At 34.9% G+C, this 16,296-nt stretch overlaps 2 protein-coding genes across 3 annotated transcripts; both read right to left on the reverse strand.

Annotated features, from left to right (window-relative positions):
- Window positions 1–142: 142 nt before the first annotated feature.
- Window positions 143–2,804, reverse strand: LOC140035436 (peptidyl-prolyl cis-trans isomerase CYP18-1-like). The gene is made up of 5 exons (XM_072076435.1): window positions 2,603–2,804; window positions 2,404–2,478; window positions 1,582–1,743; window positions 990–1,148; window positions 143–692 (listed from the first exon to the last, which is right to left on the reverse strand). The coding sequence occupies exons 1-5, from the start codon at window positions 2,603–2,605 to the stop codon at window positions 609–611; spliced, it is 483 nt and encodes a 160-aa protein (XP_071932536.1). The 5' UTR covers window positions 2,606–2,804; the 3' UTR covers window positions 143–608.
- A 7,427-nt stretch (window positions 2,805–10,231) lies between these two features.
- Window positions 10,232–15,419, reverse strand: LOC113727945 (uncharacterized). Of its 2 annotated transcripts, XM_027252366.2 has the most exons (7): window positions 14,963–15,416; window positions 13,496–13,956; window positions 12,809–12,923; window positions 11,948–12,637; window positions 11,487–11,564; window positions 11,020–11,127; window positions 10,232–10,729 (listed from the first exon to the last, which is right to left on the reverse strand). In XM_027252366.2, the coding sequence occupies exons 1-7, from the start codon at window positions 15,332–15,334 to the stop codon at window positions 10,463–10,465; spliced, it is 2,091 nt and encodes a 696-aa protein (XP_027108167.2). In that variant the 5' UTR covers window positions 15,335–15,416; the 3' UTR covers window positions 10,232–10,462. The 2 variants fall into 2 exon arrangements, with proteins under 2 accessions (XP_027108167.2, XP_027108168.2); XM_027252367.2 differs by lacking the exons at window positions 10,232–10,729; window positions 11,020–11,127 and having other exon boundaries at window positions 11,529–11,754; window positions 14,963–15,419.
- Window positions 15,420–16,296: the final 877 nt, after the last annotated feature.

The following is a 16,296-nucleotide window of genomic DNA, read 5'->3' on the forward strand; positions in this document are numbered from 1 at the left end:
GTCCAAAATTCCAAATTCAGGCACTCGTTTGCCGTGAAAATGTCAAATTGTACAGTGTTACTTCAATACATAATCATAACTCAGCACCATTTCTGTGACCATAACTTGTATGCAAACACATAAAAACTTTGGACCGCCCCCATGGCAAAAGGACAATTAGTAGGATAGTAGATTAGTACGTCGTTCGACTGAGGGAAAAGAGCAGCTAGAGTACTTGGTATTTACAACTGAAGTAGGATAGTTTTTCACTCGAGCTTACTGCGTAGCCTAACTAACTAATTCACTTCAAAATTGAGGCTTCTGGCATGAAGGGCTAACATGCCATCTAGACAGGAAGTGGATGAACTGCTTCATACTTCCGAAAGAAATCCCTCAACACTTGAAACAAATGAGAGAGCCACAAAACTGTTGAGATCCAAAGTTTCGTTTCAGATAGAAAATTTACATTAGAAGTGATTCTGCGGAGTTCAGATTAACAAATTCAAACCAGGGATCTCTCTCTCCCTCTGATCATCAATAATTAGTTTTCAACTCCATTATGGAGACATAAATCTAATGAGACCCGATAGCAGTTAAGCTCGCACCAAAATGATGATCTTAAGATAATATCAGCCAGCAAGTGGGTTGGCATGTATGGTCACTCGATTCATCCGAATCTCTGCCAGAGGTCGGTCTCCTGGTCCTGTTGGTGTCTGCATAGTTCCACAAGAAGTTGAGAATTGTCAGAATTTTAAGTTTTCTCAAACAGTCACTAGCCTTGCAAAATATGACACTTGAACATTCTTGTTACAAGTTCATGATAAGTACTACTAGCTTTTCAAGCATCAGCAAAACACTATCAAAGATGAGGATATCGAAACAAGTTGTTCATTGCGCGTGAACCACATTCCAGGAAGCAAAACTATGGAAGAAAAATATACAGAAAATTGCCAGTATTACTTGGTGCAATGAACTCCTATAGAGGGAACACGTCAAACTCTGAAGCTCACCTTTTCCATTATATCAAGGACTTCAAACCCATGGATCACTTTCCCAAAGATAGTATAAAGCCCATTGAGATGAGGTTGCTTTGCATAAGTTATAAAGAATTGGCTTCCATTAGTATTAGCCCCACTGTTAGCCATTGATAGTATTCCTCTAGCATTGTGCTGGAACATGAACAAAGTGATGAGCAAAAACTATAAAATTACAGAATCAACATTAGGCTTGGAGGCTGTTAAAAGCATAATGATCTTAATCCCAGCTATAGCTAAGCGGACAATGGATTCTTTAGTATCTAAATGGCCAAGTGGTCGCATGTCGTGTATACTGTACTGAATAACCTGAGCATTCTATTACATGGGCCTCAGAATAGTTTCCTACGTTTTCAATCAGTATCTTGTCAACAACAAATAAAGCAACAGTGGTACAACTCCCATTTTTTTTTAAGTAATCACAGCAAATTCAAATTAGCTAAAATGGAAAACAGATGTTAATTGTTATCTGAAGTTTAGTATTTCCTTTAGTTACACTCAAACAGAAATGCACAAACTAACGAACTACGACAGATAGTCATAGCAGATGAGTTCTTTAAGCAATGACCTTGAGAGACTCTCTTATCTCATCATTGAACTTTTTACCCCAAATGCTTGTCCCACCTTTGCCTGTACCAGTTGGATCACCACCTTGGATCATGAACCCCTTTATATTTCTGTGAAATATGGTTCCATCATAATAGCCACTAGCGCATAGCGCCATAAAATTCTGCATCAAAAGGAGCAATCTTATTGCAACGCATCAATTGACAAAAAAGAGTCTGATCAGTAGACTACTTGCTTCACACATTATAGTTGAGTACCAAATGCAAATATGCAAATATTTTCATCCATTAAGACACATTAATCAGTCCATAAATCTGTTGCTAATAAAAGTAGCCAGTACAATACAGCCTTATTAAAAACAAAAAAAAAAGCACCCAGTACAAATTAAGCTGCTATGTTGAGGCATGCAATCAATCACTGCCACAAAAAAAAAAAAAAGATGGATATTTTTCCTGAATCCCCTAGTCTTGACATAATCCATCAGAAAATTCAGTTACTGTTTATTGCTTGTCAATATTGGGACAAATTCCTCTGCCTATGTCCCTTCTCCTCGCACACACAGACACAAACGCCCCCCACAAAAAAAAAAGGCTCGTTTTCCCCCAAAGAAAAAACAAACCCAAGGAATTCTACTAACCAGACAATTCTTGGATCCAAAAAAATGAAAAGTGACTACCTGCAGTTAAAAGCTATACATACAAAGCCAACTTCATACTATTTACTTTAATCGTGCGAATTGAAATTTAATTCAACTGAGATACATGAGAACGATCAAATTGTTGAAGTTGCACATTAGTTAAGAACATTAGACATGAGTATCAACCTCGGCAGCTTTAGGAACCTCATCACAGAAGATTTCACACTTGATGTCCCCGAGATTCGTATGAAGCGTCACTGACTGAAAAAGGGAGAACAAAAAAAAAGTATTTGCAGACTGCGTAAGAACGACGTCAAACTGTTCGATGAAATGCCACAAAGAATATAATAGCAAACTAGTTTACGCTAAGCATGGTAAGCAGTACCATGTTATCAAGCAAGACTAGAACCAGACGATTGGATTGGTTGGTGACTTTCGCTTGCTTGTCCGAATCCTAGAAATGAAACTATTAATAATCCAAAACCATGCGACGGATATAAAGCTCCTTTGCTCATAAATTAACAAAAAGGAAAGAGAAGTGGTTTGCGGGTAACAAATTGTCGAGTCATTTCCTTCTTACATGGTATTTTAGGTGAGACTCTAGATTAACTAATTAAGAAATTTATCCTTTTTCTTTTCTTTCTTTCTTGACTGCTACTACATTTTTTTTTTCATGTTAAAATTTGGAAGTTTGTTTTTAATCGTCTCTAAAAGAGCAGAGGAATTGATTGGATGGTACGAGAAGAGGAGTGTAAATAAGAGGTTTCGGATTTGAAATCTCTTACTAACACTAAAGAAAAAGAAAAAAAAAATTCATCTGTAAAATGCTTCTCGTTGAGATCACCGTGGATTAAATTTTTCTTGTTCAAACTCGGTATACATCTAAAACAATTTTGTGCTTGTTATAAAATTGTAATAGGTAAATCACATGTGAAGGATATATGCAGATACCCCCTAACAATTTGTGTTCTAGGCTGAAGAATCAATGAGTCAAAGACTACCTGCAATATCTACTTTTACGTGTGTGAGAAAGAAAGTATATAGATACAAGTATGTTTGTGCAAAACTTAAAAATAAAAAGAATAAATAAGAAAGAGTTTATAGCTATGTGAATTTTTTATTTTTCTTAATAGTTTTGATTTATCTAGAAAATAACAGGACTACTTGAATTTCTTTGCAGGAAAAATCAAGTCAAAGTTGAGTATAGAACTGCTGTCATCAATGATAAACTTTGGACGATTACCCACTTCAGTTCCTAAACTTCAAAATGGGACACTTAAGTCTCTAAACTTATAAATACCTCCCACTTAAGTCCCTAAATTTATAAAATGGGACACTTAAATCCCTAAACCCTTATAAAATGGGACACTTCGACCACCAACGATATTCAGGATTTGTTAACAATTTTCCTTAAGTGGGAGGTATTTATAAGTTTAGGGACTTAAGTGTCCAATTTTGAAGTCTAGGGACTGAAGTGGGTAATCGTCCAAAGTTTGGGGGGACAAAGTGGTATTAACCCTCAATGATGGGAAATGATCTAATCAAATATGATCCAATGAAATAGCAGAGTAATAAGAAAAAGAAATTGACTAAAACACCACAAGGAAATTGTTTATTACTTAAAAAAAATAAACAAATGATATATTCAAACAATATTTTGATTGCTGCTGATGCTTTAGCTTGATTGCTTCTGATCTGACTTAATTCTTTTTATTTTGTTTACAAAAAATTTAGGATTAGAGAAAGTTTAGCCATTCCAAGGTTAAGGTACGATACAAGTTTGATGGTGGCCTACTATAAGCAATCATATCTACCATGATATGACTTTGCTTTAGCTAAATAAAGCCCAATAATATTAAAATTAAAATAGTACATAAAGTTTAACTTTTCTTTTGTTATTCCTTCTGTGTCATTGAAAATGTTATAATTTTTATTTTTGGATGCACGAAAATATTTATCATCTTATAAAATTAAGGTTACTTTGATCTTTTTTTCCAATGTTATTTCTATCTTTATTTATATTTCATACTAAATTTAAATTTAAATTTTCGAGAATAATTTTGAAAACAAATCCACTAACATCACTATCAAGCATCTATTCTTAAAATATTGAAAATTACAAAATGTGACAAACAATTTGGGATGGAGGAAGTATTAAATTTAACTTGTTAATGTTGTTTTTTATTTTTTCATGTTGTTATCTACAAGTTGCAGATATTTTTTGTCACACAACGTGCTTCTCATTCTTCCATTATATATTCAAATAGTTCAGTTTAGAAGAATATAACAAAATTTGTAAAATAAGCTACCCATGACAATACCAAATTTTTTAATATATATATATAGTTCTAATTAATAAATTTTAGTAGATTTTCACACATAACGTGCAAGCATACGGATAACAATCTTTTGGGGGGGGGGGGAGAATTGGATTGGACAGTAAGGTGAAGGAATTGTAAGTAGTAAGTTCTGATTTTAAAATATCCCACTTATAGAAAAAAAAATGAACATGGATAATAATCTAGAAGTTCTTTCTCTCAACTGTGTTTATACGAGCATATTCTACTTTGGTAAAGTATATTTTCATTTCTTTTTAGTCTAACTGTGTCGTTTTGGCTTCACACAGATGCACAAATTATGGCATGAAATCAACAGTGTTGGGAATATTGATACTTTGCAATTTTGGTACTTAGGGATCTCAATCCATCTTTTTCTGCAGTTGTAAACTTTTGAATAAGAAAAATTAATTTCTTCCAAAAAAAATAATAAATCCACACGTTATTATCATCCCAACATCTAACTCCCCCGAGTAATTGGTGCAGAACGTCGAGTCTGGTAGTCGAGGCAAGATATTTTCAGTAATTGTTTTCGTTATTCCGTTTCCTTTTAAGTTTGGAAGTTAGTTTAGTATTTTCTTGATTCCTAAGTAATATTTTTTGTTTCATTGTTTTCTGTTTCTTCTACGAAATGTAAAAACCGACACAATAGGCATTGCAATGCGACAATTACTAATAAGATTGAGGAAAATGACATCCCATGGAATGCGGTTTTTGAAAATTTGTTTATTATTTTTCGATCATACTGGTATCAGCTTCCATTTGAACCAAATCAAGATTAAATCAAAAGAGAAAGATCAAATCCAGAATTGAAAAAAAAAAAAAAAAAAAGGGCGGAAACATAGTCGTATATCAAATTTCTCTTAGCATTATTAAAGTATTTTCTACTTTGTATGTTAAACACAAAAAGTTTTTTTGTTTGTATTATCATTTTTCTCCAAAAAAAACTTTTACGTTTTCAATAAACACGTTTCTCAATCAATTTTTTATTATACATGTATTATACTCAATCACTACTGTACATTTTTTTCTATAAAGAAAAGTTTAGAAAATAGCAATCCAAACTGCCCCGTTCTATACTATATCATACATCTTCTCCATAAACTTTGTCGACAAACCAGTTGAGGAAGATTTTAAAAAAAATCCTTTTATTAAAAGTCTTTGCTAGTAAACGTATCGTTCTTGACTTCTTGTATATCTGAATTTTGCATGTACTTGTTGCAGTAGGTTGTACAAATTATATGGCAGAAAAAGAGTGAAATTTTGACTTGTATAGTGAATAAATGGCATGCATGACTATTTCTTCTTTGAGATCTAAATAATGTTCCTCCCTTTTCAAAAGTTTAATGCAGGGATAATTTTAGGGTTAATTACATTTTCACCCCTGAGGTTTGGCCAAACTACTGAGATACCCCCTTGAGAAATGGTAGTTTGACTGAATCTTCACTTCCTCATCACTTGCGTAAACTTGCGGAAGCAAGTCATCAATATACAGGTAGACAGAAAGGAATGGACTAATAACCATTGGCCTAATAACTAATATGACAAATTTCCACGCCCTTCTACTGATATTATGATATTGTTTAAAAGTACGACATGCAAATTATCAAAATTTGCAAGTTTCTGTATATTAATTATACATCAGCAATCATCGAGTTTTAACAATTGAAGAAATAACATGCTGAGATTTTAGATCAAATGCATGGAAATTTCTCTTCATATTTACTTCATAGGAAATGATTTACCATATTTTCACTCAGCCAAGAAGATGTATATTTTGCATATTCTCCATGCCTATATATTTGAAATTGTTAGTCAAGTTGTTAATTTCATCATATTCACGATGTTGTTTTGCTGGCTTAGGTTTTTCAATTGCCAAAGAAAGAACCCTGTTCACAAAAACCAGATTAATACAAATGGTTTGGCATATTTCACTACAATTTTATTCAAAATACTAGTAAGTGGTTTGTGATACCACCGAAAGTTAAAACTGAAAAAAAAAAATAACTCAAGCATGAAAATATTAAAATCCATAATCTTTAGTCCTCTTGGATGATCTCTCAACTATGGCCTATCTCCAAGTAACTTGTAACAAGGGAAACCATAATATTAATCGAGCATTACGTGATCTTATTTCCAATAACAGCCTGTAAATTTGGAAGGCCGCGAGAACTCATGGATGCAATGGCTGTGGTGGGAGTAATTGTGTGCTGCAGAAGCTCTTGAGCAGTGGTGGGAAAAAAGGGTTAAAAGGGAAGATTTTAGGCCAGCAATTGTCATCAATGCTAAGGGCAGACCTACAACATGCAGGACCAAGTATATGGGGCTGTAGACTGAAGAAAGAATTCACAATTTCATCAATACAGCCTTGGGTATTCACCACGGCTTGCAAGCATGGGATATTCCATGGCACCCCGATGCTTATTGTACCATCGTCTCCAAAACACGGTGCAGCCAAGATGGATAGCCAAACAACAACTAGTGTCATGGTTGAGATAGCCATTGTTGTGGTTTTCTCTTCAAGGGATACTGCTACTTTGTTGTGGTGGGCTGATGAGCTTTGTTGCCAACTTTGTGGGACTAAGAGTGTATTTATATGCTACTACTAGGAGAGATGCTTTTACATGGCTCTCTTTTAAGTCTTTAGATTGTACCGTCTTTTTTAAGTGTTTAGGTTTCAATTCCTTCAAAGAAATTTAATACATCATAATGCTTGTCTTACAAAGTCCAAAAAGAGTTTTGCTTAAAGATGTAAAAGAGGTTTAATGCATTCTAATGCTTGTCTTAGTTGTAACTAGGATCCTAGTTAACGGATCTGCAGTTTTAATGCATTCTAATGCTTGTTCAGTTATATATATTGTAAAAGAGTTTTGCTTAAAGATGCAGAAGAGGTTTGATGCATTCTAATGCTTGTCTTAGTTGTAACTAGGATCCTAGTTAATGGATCTACAGTTTTAATGCATCCTAATGCTTGTTCATTTATGTAATAAGTGCGAGTCTATGGCCAAAATGAAACCCCCTATTCCAAATAGTTCCAACTCCTTAGCATCGTGTGCAATGTGATTTTCAGCCTATACCATCAAAACAATTTTGTACAAAAATATGCATCCTGTCATTTGGCTAGTTATTCAGCATTTGAAAAACATTTCAACTCATCAAGATTTTTTTTAAGGACGAAAGAATTTATCTCTTAGTATAATTTTTATAAATATTCAAGGCAACAATCTTGTCCAAATTTACCTCTCATTTGGCTTCCTGACTGAGTTTTGACGTTTAAGATGTTGAAAAAGAGGCAATCGAGTGTTGAAACTACTCTATACATTATGCATATTCTTAACTCAGTTATATAATATAAGTTGGCAATTTAATACGTTTTAATGCTAATGGCTAACTTACAATGTTGCAACTTGTTTATGAACTATAGAAAGAGTTTTTGGTAAACTTATTCAAATTAATTTGGTTTTACCAGAATGTACTGCCTAGAAGGTAAAAACAGGTAGAAACTATCTTGATAGTAACAACGGGTAGAAACTATGTTGTTTGGTGCGTGTAAGTAGAGAGGATTTTTCATTGAATAAATAATAGTATATTCTAGAAAGAAATAGCCATCAAATATGACAAAACTAATAATAGTACATTCTAATTATAGCACGCACTTGTACACTTTACTTTATTAATACTTTTACAATTTTATCATTCCAAAAAACCCCTACAGATGTCAGTTGAAAATTGTTCAAGAACGGACATAAGTTGTTTTCAAACAAAGGAATATCCTCCAATGGCTAGTTTTAGTAACTTGGTAATTGCACAACGTGTTAATATGTCTTTGTGTTAATTGTGCAACAAAAACCACTCTTCAATTAAATGTGTCTATAACACATTTCAGTAATTATACCAATACATAATCTTATATGAGTTGTACTCGATGCAAAAACAGTTGCAAAATAATTTCGTATTCCAAAAATACTCAGATGTCTTCATAAATCAAAGTTTAAAATGTATCAAAATGAGAGCATTTCGATCAATATATCTAAACACATGTTTCCCTCAGTTATACCAAAAACTTTTAAAAAAACTACACAACATTTTATATTTCCAAAAAACCCTTATCCATGAAATTCAAATCCTTTTTGACCACAACTCATCAGAAAGTTGTTTTCTAGTTTGCTGATAAAAATCGTTAGTTGCTGCCACAGTTTTTAGTTTTTTTTTTTCAGCTGTTGCCAAGAGCATTGGCTTTTATTTGCAATTGTACAGGTCGGTTTCTTTTGCCCGCCTTAAGATAGCGTCCAGACTCCAGAGTTTTCTGAAGCTTATAATGAAGGCAAATTCCCTTCCTCTACGTTATTATTACTGGTTAAACCGGTCGTACCGGTTTAGGTAAATTGTTAATCGATCCTTTCCAGCCCAGTAACGAGTTGATCGCTTACCCGGTCTTGCAATCACTTTAGAATTTGAAAAATTATCTTCAAAATTCGGGATTGAACAAGAAATAAAAAGATTGACTGGGGTGACTTGAGATGAGAATTTATAAGGGATTAAGCATAGAGGTTAAATTACTACAGGTACTTGCGTGTTTAAGAATCAATGCCCAATGAACCAGTTTTCCAGTTTTTAAGTCTTTTGCCATGCCTAGTTACTGCCATCCCATTTTGCTTTCTTGTTTTGGCGTTTCGAAACGGGGATGTGGATGGCCTTTGGAGTCTAATGTTAATCTTTCTTATTACTGGTTTGGAGACTGATGTTAATCATTTGGATTGCATTATCATTTTATGATGTAATTCATAAAAACATGGTGTGATAACGTGTTCAAAAAATTTTTCAAAAGTCCCTTCTTGAAAATTTCACTATATACCCGTCTGATTGAACGACGGTTTAATCTCCTTCAAATTTTCATTGACCCTTTTGAATCCATCTCTTTCTCCTAATGTAGAATAGATGCATATGTAAAATAAAAATTATCATATCAATAAAAAAAAAAATTGAATGGTACGCTGTTGAATCACTAAAATTTGGCTTCCACAAATGCTATTCAGTTCTAAATATTTGTCAACGATGATTTTCAAAAGCCCATCATTCTCTAGGACCTCATACTGCTAATCATCAACGAAACTGCCCTCCATGTGACGCACCAAAAGGATAAACAGAGATCTCTTTTTTCCTCAAAGGAGGTAAAAGGATAATATCGGAGGAGGATAACATACCCTGATATGTTTTGGTTATTTATCTGTCATTTTTTCTTGTTTTGCCAAAATGATGATATATTCGTGCCGTAATATCTCTTCTTTTATTATTTTTTTTCCCCAATTCCATTGCCTTTCTGCATATGGATTCTCTGCCAGTGAAAAATGAAAGCCCCCCATGAACTTGACTACTTCTGCATCAAGATAGTTAGTAACCTATAGTGCCAACAAATTTTGGCCCATCAGTCCAAAAAAGGAGATGTGCATAGACAAACTAAGATTTAAAAAAAAAAAAAAAAACACTCAAAATAGCTGCAACAATCTCCTAAAAGAATCGTCGTGAATTTAACCCCCAACAACTAACTGGTTAAGTGTTTTTTTGTCATTTCTCCAAGATATAAAGTTGTCGACTTGCTTGCCGAGAATTTCTCGATTATTAATTTTGTTTCAGATTTAAACCAAAAAAAAAAAAAAAAAGGAAAAAGAAAGAGCAAGTTGAGCGCCAGGTAAAGGTTCGGCAGGGTTTCCATTTGAGGATTACAGATTCTTCACAGGGCATTGCTATTGCACAAATAGCGGAACTTTCCCCCCGGGGGTGAATTTTCTGAACAAAAATTTTCTAACCTCACTTTATCAATTGCCATATTCGATTATTAATACAAGAATTGAAGTTCCTTCAACTTTCTATAAGTATAGTAAAAATAATCAATAATAAGATTAGGCTGCTCATCCATCATCAAGGATTTCTTTATGCACATGCATGCATGATGCGCTGCAGTACTTGTAATTATACCTGTGAAAGGGAACAATCCCAGCCAGTGAAACATGACAGCATGAACACACAGTGTCAGAAGTTTCTGTAACTTTCATTTGTGAACTAGAAGCCAGTGATCCTGTGCCTTGAGGTCTAAGGGCTGCAGCTGCTGCTATTCTTCTCTCAGCAGCAGCAGCTCTCTTTTCCCTTTCAGCATCTTGAGCCCTTTTAAGACGCTCCTGCTCAAAATACGGGTAGGATATCAGAAGGGTAGTAGTCTGGACTTGGGAAGAAAAGATGTGAACAACGGGAAATATACAGACACAGGCTGGCCCCATCTTGCACTAACATTAAAAAACATAAACATAACATTATGGCTTATGAAACTTCAAGCTGATTAATTTACAGTTCTCTTTTCCACGTCTATTCTTGTTTTGTAGAAAAGAAAACTAGTTTTTATTTTATTTTACTTTTTGTTTTTGGGGATGGAGGGTGTTGGAGGTTATTTGTAAAGGAGGCAGAGAATAACCTCTTTAGACAAACTACTAGATTCAAACTGTCCTTTGAAACTGGAAATTGGAACGGATCCATGATTCTGCAACATGGGAGAAGCATTTTGGGATTGAGCAGCTTCAGCCTGCGCATTTTAGTCACAATAGTTACACATTGACAATTACACAAACTTTATAACCAAAGACTGGTGACATTCCTCAGGAATAACAAAGAATGTCAAAGAACAGCTTATAACAAAAATATGACACATCAGAAAAGATTGACTGAACCTCATAAACAAAAGTCTACGTCGGAGTCTCACAGGTAATAAAGAGGGAATAAATTATCTTAGTCTAAGATTTGAACTGAAAAACATATAGAAAGATCAATTCAGCAAGCACAATTTGTTCCACAAAGAAGAGGTCTATCTTCCGTTCTGCAAACTAAATGCTATTAATGATATCAAGAAATTATCAGTGTCACCAAAAAGAAAAATAGACGAACCTGAGCCTTCTTTTCTCTTGCTTTACGTAATTTCTTCAACTCTTTTGCCCTTGCTTTTCTCTTAGCATCTTTTTCAGCCTGTGCAGTATGTCAGAGAAATTTGAGTTATAACTTTTTCTGGACATGATACTCTTGCAAGTCTCTGCTAGCATCTCTGACACCAAAGGTCCTGTCACTACTTAAAGTAAAAGAGGCAAAGCAGCATCATCTGCAGCTAGACTGGCGTGTATCAAATTTCAGGAGTAGCAATTTGCAGGAAATAGGGAATCTACAGGAAGACGCTCCAGTGTTATTAGATCAATCAAACACCATTTTGCTTCAGTGACCGTAACCTTTCAATAAATTATTCAGGAATTTTGACCAAAAGTTACTCACTTAAGCCAGAATTTCAAACCTTTACAACTTGACACTGTTGAAACAAAAAGTTTAAGTACGAACATGATAATGGAAAATCACGTCACCTGCTTAATAGCTTGAGATTCCTCCATCTCTTTAGTCAATGCGCTAGGAACTTTAGCAGCATGCCAATCCCATTTATCAAGGTTCAATGCCATGAACCGTCGAAAAGTATTCCTGACTTCCTTTTCAATAGCAAGCATATAGGGAGTACGACCTAGCTCATCTTTAATACAAGGATCCAAACCCTGTTCTAGAAGTTCCAAGACTTCTTGAGAATTCCCAGTCTTGGCTGCTTCGTGCAAAGGTGTGGATGCACAAACAATCTCACTCTCACTTTCAGGACTGCTTGATACATGCACATTTTCAAGTTTGTTGATAACCCCACAAATATCAGTAATTGCTTGATTATCCAAATTGTCTCCTGTGTCCATCTTCATAGACTCAAACTGGCCATCACTTGCAAGACTATCAGGTAGATATGCTTCCTTCCTTGTATTTGTTGGAGTAGACGACTTGATTTGCTCATCATTTTCAGAGGAAACCTGTGTCAACAAATTATATATCCTTCGAGCTTCTTTTAATGTAGGTCTCCGCACAGTCAAAGGAATATTTCGAATCACATGATGCTGGCAGTTGAAATTTGGTCTTTCCCCATCAAAAAATAGTTGATAGTTGCTAGAAGGAGCATAAAGGAAAACACAAGATGAAACAGAGAAATAAGGCTTCCAGGCTGCTAGTAATTCTTGAATTTCCTGGGCATCATATGAATAAGAGAATTAAAATTCACCACCGTTGTATTCTAAGGTAAAAACACAGAAAACATTGGACAAGTGAACTGGGTGCAGATCAGAACAGTGGGCCAGCAAACTGTGTATAGAATAGCACATGACATCTTACTCATCTTAAAATTCAACCACCTATACCTTTTTTAGTGCAAGCTCATTATACCGGCGAAGTGAAGCTCCAGCAGAATGGACAGTCTTGCCACTTGCATCTTTTGATGACTGCCGTTTACCAGACTTGGCACGCACTACATATCTTCAAAAAATAGCCAAGTTAGATGGAACTTCATTCATAAGTCTACATGGAAATCATCAAATATAATTGACAAAGTTATACTGAATACTATATAAGTAGCCTCCATCCAGAATAGAGCTGTTAAGGAACCACAGTCGTTGATTTTGTCAAAACAAAAAAGTACCATTAGCTAGCATTTCTAAGAGAAAAAATTATTTAGGCATTGAGTGTTCAATAAGTCTGTATAAAATCCAATCACATAAATTTTATGATATTGGCAAATGGGTGTCTACTCATCACTTTTATTTTTGTCACTTATCGAGCACATGAAAAGCTGTTATGCAGACTTAACTAGTAAAACATGAATATGGTATTTTGTCCTATTTATTGTTAAAAGCAATAGCTAGATTTCTTTTCCAATACCACTTCAGACAATTAAGATAATTGCATCACATCTCTTTTCCTTCATTTCCATGTTAACACACACCTCTTCTGTTTTCACGTATTCTTGGAAGTATAGCTGGCAGTAATTTTGAAACGTGATGAGCAAAGTTAAATTCAGAAAGAGCTGGAGTTTATTAAAAGCTTCTAACCTGTGAAAAGTTTTATGAGCAACAATGGAGTTCCCATCAAAGACACAGCCAGCAAAATGCCCACCCCTTGCAAGTAACACCACTCTTAATCGGGTAGCATCCCTGGGCTCATGGATGACATATTTTAGTTTTTCAGTCACGTCCTTCTCTGTCAAGAAACATTCACCAAAGTCTGCAGCAATAGATTTGTCAATCTCAAACACAATATTCTCAGACTCGTTCAATAGCAAACATTTCCAAAATGACACTCTCTCTCCATTCTGCAATTGTAAAAACAACTTATGCTTGAGAACTCCCACCAATCTACCATGCAAACCCATATTACGACCAGTTTCTTGCTCATCTTCTTCTGATGATCCTGAAATACTTGAAACGTCATAATCCTTGCATAAACTGTCAGAAGTTGTTTCATTGAAATCTTCCTCCTTCACAGTGCCTTTTCCAGCAATACTTAACTTTATCTGACACCAACAGCTCAGAAGTAAGGTGACTGTCCACGAAATTATAAGTTACAAATTCAAGAATGAGAGCAAAGCAAGTTGCTTTATTTTATCTGATATCATCAGCAATATACAAAACAGAATGAGAAGCATTTCTAGAACATGCACCAAAAAAGACATAGCATAAGAACTAAAATATAGAAGAATCCCAACCACACGTTAAAAAAAAAAAAAAAGAGTCACAGCATGTCTTTGACCATATTATTAACTCCACAAAAGAACAACTTTGCAGCGATTATGTCTTTAGATCCAGTTTGCAAATAATTCAATAGCTACATCTTTCATTGCATCATCATACAAGGAAAAAAGATGATATCAGAATTTTTATTTTCTTGTCTGAATGGAGAAAGACATCAATTGTAAACATTTAAAACACCCTTCTCTCAAGGTCTCGATCTCAAGATCAACTTCTCTAAAATTTGACACTATTGCCATCTAGGATGTAAAAGTGAGAGCGTGTCACACTACAGTAAACTGCAAGTGAATGAAGCCACCAAGGGCTGGCCTACTTATATTGATTCAAAACTTATTTAAACTAACCCCAAACCTATAATCATACGCCACCAAACCCCCCAAGCAGGAAACTTTTGCACCCAAGCCATGCCACACCACACCAGGATCCACCCACCACAGCTCTAGAATGACTATGATGACTCCAAGTGAGAAATATGCCACCAACCCCAGAATGGGTCAGGACAAGTTCCTAATAACAACTGGACTTAGTACTAACTAATGGTCGACAGTAATTTCGAACAGAACAATCCACATTAATCAAAAATAGATTAAATTACAGTAACCAATAAAATAGAATATAACAAGAGGTAATACCGAAATAGTATCTTATGAAAGAAAATACCCAATTTTGTTGCAAGACAATAACACCACCCAAATACAAAATCCCTATGTTTGATTAATTTACCCCGAGTAACAAAGAAGATAAACAAAGGTAGAGAGTGGAGAAATATACATTGAGGCGATGAATGTCGGATTTAAAGTGAGAGCGCTGGTCTTGAAGAGACTCGAATTCGGCCTTACACGTATTGCAACTCCATCTCTCCATAGAACCACGACCACCAATTGCATTAGTATTCTCACTAATATTACTTTCTAAACGTTCGTCTTCTTGATTTCTGGAAAAACCATCATGAGCGGCGTCGTCCGCGGGAACTATTATTGAAGATGATGGAGATTGGAGGAAGCGGCAGGAGTCAAAAAAATCCGCCGGGAGTTCGAAGATTGAACGATGCGACTTCTCATCTTGACGATGTTGGTTTTTCTGTTGATAAGGATGATTGGCTTTGCCGGTGGAAGAGGTGGAGGAAGGAGCCTCGGTCGCCATCGTCGTCTGCGGCGTCTGAGAATTTACTAGCAGTTAGGGAAGAATACCAACGGTGGCTTAGAATTAAAAGCACAACCTCCAGTCTTTGACTTGCCCTTTTGACTTCCGAGTCCTTGGCTGGTCATGTTAGGGTCAAACGACGTCGGAAGCTGGGAAGTCTGTTGTTTTCTTTCTTTCTTTTTTTTCACCCTCGCCCTATTTTCTTTCTCTTTTTATTTTGAGCGAATAGAGAAAATGATGCTACTAAACTCTCTGAAATAGCACAATTTGAACACTGAACTTTTTCTCTTTTTATTATGAGCAAATGGCGAAAATCATTACTAAACTAATGGCACAATCTGGTCACTAAACTTTTTTTCTTGTCGGAAATGTTATTTAAGTCCTTAAAATGGGCCTTTTGGATCATATTATTCAATTTAGTCAGTAAATCAAATTGAAAGAAACACATTTAATCTATTATTGTAGGTTTTTGAGGACAAAAGTGTCCTAAATTGCAGGTCATTTTTTGATTAATTTAGCAGAAAATGATCCAAAAGACTGTTTTAAAGAGTTGAGCAATCTCTTTGATTAAAAAAAAGTTCAGTGACCAAACTGTACCATTTTAGATAATTTAATGGTCACTTTTGCCATTTACTCTTTTATTATTATTACTATAATTTAATGCTTTTGTGTGTGTGTAAAAGAAAATTTTAACCTTCCCTGAGTTCCAACCAAAACTTTTTTTTTTTCAATTTTGTCTACATCAGGAAATCGGCCCAAGCTTCGTAAGAAATAAAAATGTTAACTGACTTTAAAAATTTACGTGTAGTCATATCCACTGGACTAACTACATAAATTTTTTTGTCATGGGTTATAGTGTATGTTTTTAGGCTCAAATCGGATTGGTCGATCGAACCGATCAAATCGAAAATCGATCAAGTAATCAGTTCGATCCCAAATTAAAAAGCTAGAGAGTAATAAAC

The sequence above is a fragment of the Coffea arabica genome, chromosome 2c (assembly GCF_036785885.1).
Source record: "Coffea arabica cultivar ET-39 chromosome 2c, Coffea Arabica ET-39 HiFi, whole genome shotgun sequence".
Classification (NCBI taxonomy): Eukaryota; Viridiplantae; Streptophyta; class Magnoliopsida; order Gentianales; family Rubiaceae; genus Coffea; species Coffea arabica.